Below are 9,600 nucleotides of genomic sequence, written 5' to 3' on the forward strand. Positions count from 1 at the left end.
CGAACCCACGATTATTACCAAGCTTCAAACCGGTTTAGCCCTATTAGGGCCAGGGCTCAATGGACTAGGACTGGGCCAACCCTATCACGGTCCATTGCAATCCTACAATTAATATTATTTCATGTTTACAAGCATAATATATATAGTGATGAGAAATGCTCCAATATTTTCGTAGCACTACAAGTGCTCTTAGCTGTACTGTGGTCCACTTGAATGGTATAATTCAATCTAAGTCATTTATCCGGACTGTTCATTAGGTCTAACCCATGTTTCATCCGCTACCATGCAAATAATGCAACAATCCAATTAATAACAACCATTGATCCATGGCCTTTAATATGGATGGGCAAGATTGTTTACACAAAAATAGGTCTAATCAACAATCTGATCCATCTATTTGTTAGGGACCATCATGGATTGCTTATTAGGCGATCGTAGTTCATTCAACACTCAGCTTAGAAAATGGATGGATATAAAAATAGGGTCAAATCAAGGATGGATCAGATCATCTTATCTGTGATTTTGTTTTTCTACATTACAAAAAATGTGTTCTAGATTTAATAGACGGTTCAGATTGACAGATTGAACTGTAAAAATGAACCTATCTTACTAAGATCACTATAACTTAATTGTTCTCTAGAGCACTGGAGCATTTCTATACATGGAATAAGTGCGGCTTACGTATGCCACGTGCACAACTGCAAGTGCCTACGTATGAGCCGTCGTACTCTTACAGTGTACCACGTAAATCCTATAAATCTGATGTTAGATTTTTGTGTTAGTTTTACGCCATTTTGAATACTGGTGGTGAATTTCAAGCACATACCTGGAATCATTTCACGGCCATTCAGACCGTCCAAATTGCTGAAAACTGTGGATAAAGCATATCAGAAAAAGTCCGGTTGGAAGATAATATTAACCGTCTGATTTTGCCTTACAAATTATAACCATCCATCAATTTGAATCCCTCAATTGGATGAATGGTGGTGGGGAAAAACGCGAAGTTCGGAGACTCGGTTATAGAATGAATCAACTCTATTAGCATTCTCCGAGAGTCCGAGGCAACATGTTTGATCGAGACGAGACAAAGCCTAAAAGAAAGACTTAGCTTGGATTTCTGGAAAACGAATCCCAACCGAGATTTTAAGAGTCAGGAGTCGTAGGTAAAATAAGACGCATAAAGTTGGCTCAGTTAACGAGGCATCAACGTCTAGAAGGGTTGGTTAAGACCCGAATGCTAGAAGTCACCTGACCAATTATAAAACCGACCCATATTAGGCCGATTATAGTATATATCGACTATTGAATTGAGAAAGTACTTCGGCCATAAGCCGGCCCTGTTCCGTCCAACAGGAGACAAAAAGCTTTATTCTTGCAGCCAACCGAGACTCGTCTGTTACTTAAGTCGGTTAAGGCCGATCCGAACGAGGAAGAAACGGTTTAAGCTTAAATACTATTCCGAAAATCTTGTGAAAGGATTTTGGACCCTGAGGATCTCGAGATCGAGACGCATTTGTAAGTAGATCAAATCAAATCTCCTAATATTGGGGAGATAATCTCTTTACGGCGGGATCCTCCTTCTCCTATAAATGGAAGACACTCCAAGGGTGAAAAGTACGTAAAAACTCTCTCCCAAACCCTCTCAATATTATAAGACCTAAATTCCTAGCCTAACTTTGGCATTAGAGGATCCCTTGCTCTAGCCAGGGTCTTCTTTGTCTTTTTCCTGTGCAGGTACTCGAAGGTCTAAAAAGGGTGGATCAGATTTTCGTATCAACAAATAGAATTGGTTGGTCAGTGCAATTTTAAATATATGATCTATACACAATAGGACTCATGATTTAGATGGTATGAACATCAGTATATCTGAGCCGCATGTTAAGAGGATGCACCACAGCTTTTAATGGTGATAATGAACTTTTTTTACCCATCGAATAATCCTTCAATTTTAGGGTGCGCGGATTAGACGGCTCTGGGCCTACCTTGATGTATGTTTTGGATTAGACGGCTCTGGGCCTACCTTGATGTATGTTTTTGATTTCCACTCTGTCCAACAGATTTTTCGGCTCATTTAGGGCAGATTCCAAAAAATGAAACAGATCTAAATCTCAAGTGGACCACATCACAGGAAACAGTGATCATTGAACGGTCACCAATAAAAGAAAATCCTAGTGTCCACCGTATACAATTGAGTTTTTTATGTGGACCACATCACAGGAAACCGTGGTCATTGAACGGTCACCAATAAAAGAAAATCCTAGTGTCCACCATATACAATTGAGATTTATATATGATTCTTTTTTCTGGATCATGTACTTAAAATGAGTTGAAAAAGCCGATGGACGGAGTGGATATAAAAAAAATATACATCAAGGTGGGACCCACTGTCAGGAGACTCACCCACTAAGCAGTTAGCCCACACTCAATCCGCGCGCCGATTTCAGACCAGTGAGGTATTTAATAATCAGGCTGCATTGTCGCTTGATACGCAGGCACTCAGAAATTATAGTCGTAACAGAATTAATTCAAATTGAACTGTTTAAATTCTGGCATTTACCATCTCTAAGTGAGAGTCACAAAATCAATTTAGTTGAACAATCCTAACCTTTGATTAGTAGGTACTTTCCTGTTAAAATACGACCATTGGATTTATGTCATTTTAACCGTCCAATAACTGTCCATCAATCCCATATTCATATGATCTAATAAGCATAATTTTTTGCCAGCCGTACATCTCATCTGGGATCTATAATCCGAAAGGTTTATTTTGAATGACTTGTATTCCAAGTATAAAGTGCCTGCTTATCATCTATCAGTCTCTGGCAGAGTATCAAAGCTTGTATGTCCAGATGTACAGTTAAAGAACTCCGGTGCCGGAATCTGACGCTTGATGTGACAGGTTCTGGTCCACTTTCCCAAGACTCAAACAGATATAAAGCAGACGCAATTATCGCAGAGAAACGAAAGGCAGAGAGAGAGAGAGGGGTCCCTCGCGGAAACTCCGTTCCGTATCAGCCCAAATTCCGTTCCGTTCGCCACGTCACCAGACCTGATTTCTTTATTCTTATCGGGTTTCCGTCCTTTCAGATTTCACGGAATTCGCTCCCGTCATAGATCCGCCTTTAAATAGAAAGATCTGCTCTTTCTTTCTCGCTCGCGGAAATGAGGACTTCTGAGATCTCAGAGAAATCAGAGAAATCTCAGCCGTTGATCCCCGGTCTACCCAACGAGATCGCAGAGCTCTGCCTCCTGCATCTTCCCTTCCCGAACCAGACACTCGCTAGCTCTGTTTCCGTTTCCTGGAACAGAGCAATCTCGAATCTCTTCCTTCTATCGAAGAAGAATCTCAGTGTCTCTCTCCCTTTCATCTTCGTCTTTGCTTTCCACAAACCAACGGGCAAGATCCAATGGCAAGCCTTCGACCCTCGATCCCGCCGTTGGTTCGTCCTCCCACCCATGCCCTGCGCCATGCCCATCTGCCCGCCAGGGTTCGCGTGCGCTACGATCCCGCACCAGGGCGCGCTCTTCGTCCTCGGCGGGATGCGGTCCGACACCGAAAAGCCGTTACATAGCCTCGTGTCGTATCGGGCCAGCACGAATTCGTGGTCTGTCGGGCCACCGATGCGAACGCCGCGGTCGTTCTTCGCGGCCGGGAGCATTGGAGGGAGGATCTTCGCCGTCGGTGGTAGCGGGGTCTCCGAAAACCTCGTTTCGGTCGAGCGCTACGATCCGGAGCAGGGGAGCTGGGCCCCAGCTGCTAACATGCGCAGCGGGTTGGGGCGTTACGACGCGGCGGTGGTGGGGAATAAGATGTACGTCACCGAGGGGTGGGCCTGGCCGTTCACCTTCTTGCCACGTGGCGCGGTCTACGACGCCGATGCGGACACGTGGAACGAGATGGATGCGGGTTTGAGGGAGGGTTGGACAGGTGTCAGCGTTGTATTGGAGGGGAGGCTGTTCGTAATCTCGGAGCACGGGGATTGGAAGTTGAAGGTATACGTGCCCGAGGACGACACGTGGCGGTACGTGATTGGCAAGGGAGTGCCACGCGAGCTGCGTAAGCCGTTTACGGTTAGTGGGGTGGAGGGAAGGATTTACGTGGTGGCTCGCGGGTTGGATGTGGCGATTGGGAGGGTGGTGGAAATAAACGGTGGAGATTGGACGGTAGATTGGGAGGTCGTGGCGGGCCCCACCGCTTTTGAGGATTTTGCTCCGTCAAATTCTCAGGTGCTCTACGCTTGAGATTGGATGGGTTGTTTTGCCTAACCCAAATGCTTGGGGTTGTGATTTTAATACACCGAAGCTCGGTGTATAACCATCTCCACCGTCGAATTGTTAGAGATGCTCATGACTGCCGTCCGATCGTCGGATCGGTTGTACGTGATTGATTGACAGCCCTTGATCAAGCGTTTTTTTTTTTTTTTAATTACTTTAGATGATGGTGTTGTGTTTGACATGTCATATATCATAATAGAAGGCTATGATCTTTCAATGCTGTATACCAAGCTTTTTGATGTATGAAATATAATAATCCATCTCCAGTTAGTTAGCGTGGCGTCATCTGAACCGTCAAATTAATGGGCCTCTTCTTGATTGATGTAGGAATGGTTGGATGTATCAACATCGATCAATGGATGGTCTATAGATCAATTGATCTTGTAATAAAGCATTCCTGGCTGTCCAACAGGTGGGGCTCACTTCTCACGTGCCTCATACTGAAAACCCAGGCAGTAGGATAATCAGCTGTGCTGCTGGTGTGGATTAGGTTACAGCTAGGGCTGTCAATGTGCCGGGCTAGGGCCACCCCGAGCTCTGCCTCTTTCCAAGCCTAGCCTGTAATTTTGAACTTAAGTCCAGCCCGGATATTTACACAAAGCTTGAACCACTTGGGCCTGAGCCCGAGCCCTGAATATCTACACGAATAAATGATATTTTGGTGTACCTCACGTGAGAGAGAGAGAGAGGGAGAGTGAGAGAATGAAAGAAAATGGAAGAAAAATAGATTTAGGGTTTATAGGCTTTTGGGGTGCTAAGTCCGACTCTAGTTTGATTTACAATCGGGCTCCTACTTTAAGCTTGAACTCAACCGTCAGGCCTAATAGACCATCCCAAACCTATCCCTGGGCCAAGCCCCCGTTGGGACTACCTGGCTCATTGACAGCCCTAGTTACAACCAAAAGAAAAGAACTTGCACACACTTAACGTGGGCCCATCTGGTTACATTGGATTTCCAGGCCATGACACTTGGACAGATGAGCCCACCTACTCAACGGCTCAGATGCTATTTGACGTAGGGATGAACATAAAGAGGTCGATCACCATCTTCATCAAGAATAACTACTCTGAATCCACAGAGCTTTTCCGAACTCCTCCCAAAGACTCCTCGAATCTATGAGGAAAGAAAGTAAGAAAATAGAAATAAATTCTAATAAAATTAAAAATTGATAGGCAAATGAATAAAAACGGGTTCACAACCTTTTAAACAGGGGTATCAAGCAATGAGAAAGAAATCAGAATCAAACTACAACTAAAACTCTTAAAATTCGCGACTTACTATAAATAGTAAACTTACTATTTATAGATGGTCGTGATGTCTACTAGTGCGCGAGGTTTTTAACCAAAAATAGTAAGTGTCCTATTTGGCTTCACCAAGTTATTCTCTTAATTTTTCGAAGCTCAACCCAACAGGTGAAGAGTTATAATCAAACTAAAACTTACTATTTATAGTAAAAACGAAATTAAAATAAGAAAGCGACCTTCGATCTAGTAGTATTTCGCAAATCCGGCTTGGGCAACCCGGCATAGTGAGGTTGGTTAGCTAAAGTAGCTTGTTCTACTCCAAAATCATATATTTTACATCTGATAACTTATTTCGGATTGGAAGATACGCCTAATTTAAGGTCCTATGGTTTGGATCACTTTTGTCGTCGATCGGGCCTTTTCTGATCCATGTTGGCCATGTAACTGTCTGCGACCCTCTCTATATCACTATTTCGATAAGACATGGTTGGGCCTAAAAAAAAATGAAGGGCTGAAATTAGTCAAGCCTTTTGTGTACACGGTTTCTGTACATAATATTTTCAATGACCCTTTTTGCATATGTGAAGTGAACTTTTGACCTGACATGATATGAGTGTGATTATACAGTATTAGTGTCCTTTTGATGTGATGTGTTAGGATTTAAGTATTTTTATATATTATTGGCATCGTTTTGACATGATCATATCAGGAATTAATTATACTATATATCTTAAATAAAAATAAGGTTAGAAATTTTCAATGATTTGATTGCCCAGATGAAAATTGATTACTAGGTGACTAAATCACTAGGGATATTTAAGCACTAATTTAGTGGATCACACATCCACCAAGGTGGGTGGATCACTTACCATAGGGTCCACTATGATGCATGTACCTGATATTGAAGTTGTCCATCCATTTTGACACTTCGCTTTAAGATATATTTTGAAAAATGAAGTAGATCATTTATACCACAGGCAAAGTGGTGAATGAATACTCATAATTAAAAACTTTTTGAGGGCATTAGAATGTTTATATGCCATTCAATGACACCCTGATCCATAGCTCAAGTGGTAGACAGAGTGAAAGATACATCATTTCATCACTAAGGTCTTAGTATCGACTCCCTAGTGGGGGGTGGCTAACAGTGATGTGTGAAATGAAGGGACTACACAGATATCAACTTGATTTAAAACTTTGGGAGCCCACCATAAGCTTTTAATGATCAATCATTAATACTCCCTATGGTGTGGTCCACTTTAGATTTGGATCTGTTTTGTTTCAGGATCTTGCCCTAAATTGAGCTATCAAAGCCGATGGGCGACATGGATTTAAGGCACATACATCACAGTAGGCCCCACAATTAGAGATCCACTGAAACCACGCCATATTCCCAAAGATATGGTGCGACATGATTTGATCAGAGCACATGCTGGGCATGATCAGCATGATCAAATACGTATTCTATTAAATGGTCCATAAGTATATAATTCAATTAAATCCTGCTACGTTAAGTCAGTAAGACTATTAGACAATATGCTTTCACCTATATATATACATGGACAGTGGAATCTTTCTCATTAGACTTCCCATTCAAGGCAAGTGGCTGAGGGTAGATGTGTAACTAATTCCTCCGAAATGACTCCCAAATTGACTAATGTGGACTGAAATGGTAGACAAGCTGCCGAAATGCCATATGCACGCGTGCCAATATGAAATACTTGTGTCGGATGTGAGCTCTCAATCTGATAATAATTAGATCTTCTGCCCCCAAAAATTAGGCAATTCAACTTTTAGGTGGGCCACAACCTTAAAAAAAACAAATCCATTGTCAGAACAATTATTTCAAGCCATCCATTTGTTAGGTATGTTTGGCCCACCTTAGCTATGAATATGCCTTGTTTTTAAGTCAAAAGGACTAAACAGTGCAGCCTGTCTCCCGGAGAGTTTGGATCTCACAAAATTGCTCCATGTTCATACGTCTGTGATTAGGAAATGAAGTTGGATTTTATGGTTCAAGTTTCTTTTGTTTGTGTCTGTTATATGTCATGTATTTCATTTCAGAACGGAAGGATAATTTCTGTGGTCATTGTAGAAAATAAAATTTCATTAATGCAAAGATAATTTCCATGATCATGGTAGAAAATAGACTTCCATGAATGCAAAAATAATTTCTGGTAGTCACATTAAAAATATATGATTTCAGGTATGGAATTGCATTTTATCTCATGCGATTTTCATCCCGTGTTTGGGAATAGAAAGGATTGGATTAATTTAGTTATTATATCATCCGGTCCCAACAGTAAATACAACATGGTAAATTTTAAAATCGATCATATTGGTAGGCCCTACATTGATGCATTTGTTTTACCCATGCTGTGTGAATAGGTGACAGGCATTTGTTGTGAAATCTGATCGGTAGATTAGCAAGTTTCACTTAATATGGCATTTGTCCTAGAGGTAGAATTTATGCAGGATTGGACAGTCAAAATAAATAATATTTTCAGACATGTAATAATTGTGTAATAATGGTGCTAATTTCATCTAATGCAATTCAATACTATCAGGCCTTAAATAGGTTTTGGCAGTTACATTGGTTGTTATGCAAAAGAATTTCAATCATGGATAAAAATAATGATCCAAACATAGGATTGTCTTGCATAAGGTGTGGAATGCCAGTGGAACTGATGTTTTCAAGATCCGGAACAGCAATCTCCAGATACATTCAGTCTCTTTTGGAACTTGGGAGTCCTACCAAACAAGGGAATTAATGTGTTGTTTGTAATGGCAACTTCACGGAACTATTGAACTTCAATGTGGCAATCTTATCTTTAGCCTTTTTTTCTTTTTTCTTTTTTCATGTGGTGGCCTTTTGGATCACCCAATGGATTGCAGTTATCCCCAGGAAGCGGTTGCATCTCTTCTTAGCCGTCTATTTTAAAGGCTGTGATTATCCTAGACCCACTTGCACGTACTGAAAAAGGAGGATAATGAAATTCATCTTATACACATAGGCTTAGATGGCGGCGTTGGAATGAGAAAAGCTATGATACTCTGGCAAAGTGCAATGAAATATCGACAGATACTTAGAAATTACCTAAAATTGCATTCGTGGCATACAAGTAATTCAAATTAAACCGTCGAAATTATGGGTCCTGGGCTTCGATGCTTCATGAACCAACAAGTATGAATGTTTGATCATCTGACTATCGTATTTCTGGAAATTCATTTTGACTGTTAAAAATAAAACATCCAACGGTCGGATTTGAGGCTAGGATGGTTCAAACAATCATAATTTTGGCCTATCTGAGGGACTGCGTATCAAAGCTTGATAGTCAGCCAGAGTATCAAATAACTCCCAGCACGCGCGTTCAGTAGTTGAGTGCGTTGAAGTCAAGTCGCTTTCAACGGATCTACCCAAGATTCGTATTTGACGTTCATCTGATCCACAGCGAGGGATGCGATGCGATTTTACACTTGCTCGCTCGCACTCGCCTCCCACGCGCGAAGGCACACGTGTGACAGATGGGAGCCACTGAGAATGAAATGCAGATCAATATGATTGTTGGTTTGATCAGAACCGTACAAAATAATTGAACGGTTAGTTGATACTGACCACTGGGTCGGGTTCTTTGTATAAGTGTGGGACCCAACTCATTGCCCGATTTACAAGACTCTACATGCACGGGGATTTACACGGTGGAGATCACCTGAATATCCGGTGCAATCATACACGTGGGACACGTTTAGACGAGGTGGGTGGAGCTGGCATAAAACCGCATCCCAAAAATCTCTCCTGGTCCTCCCATTAATTGAAAATGACTGGTTGAAATTTCTTCTTTTCATCCCTGATGGCTTGAGAACCATCTCTTTAGGAGATACCGAATTTCGACGACGCCCACCATATCATGGGCCTCAAACTTAGGCTAATATCAGCCCAGCCCAGCCCACTCATTTAATCGGATGAGGTCAGCGATTTTGACCACCCAGCAATGGCCCTTCGTGTCAGCAAACTGTACGCTTGCTCATTAGTCATCAGCACCATCTAATCATGTTTATTGTTTCTCTAAAACCGTTCAT

General features: G+C 41.8%; 1 protein-coding gene across 1 annotated transcript; it reads left to right on the forward strand.

Moving 5' to 3' along the window:
* Positions 1-2,836: 2,836 nt before the first annotated feature.
* On the forward strand, positions 2,837-4,560 carry LOC131256767 (F-box protein AFR). The gene has a single exon (XM_058257805.1). The coding sequence runs from the start codon at positions 3,163-3,165 to the stop codon at positions 4,240-4,242; it is 1,080 nt and encodes a 359-aa protein (XP_058113788.1). The 5' UTR covers positions 2,837-3,162; the 3' UTR covers positions 4,243-4,560.
* Positions 4,561-9,600: the final 5,040 nt, after the last annotated feature.

Source organism: Magnolia sinica, chromosome 9 (assembly GCF_029962835.1).
Source record: "Magnolia sinica isolate HGM2019 chromosome 9, MsV1, whole genome shotgun sequence".
Taxonomy (NCBI): Eukaryota; Viridiplantae; Streptophyta; class Magnoliopsida; order Magnoliales; family Magnoliaceae; genus Magnolia; species Magnolia sinica.

Excerpts from the sequence above, each read along its gene's own strand:
- LOC131256767 (XM_058257805.1), top strand. The coding sequence starts at position 3,163 with ATGAGGACTTCTGAGATCTCAGAGAAATCAGAGAAATCTCAGCCGTTG.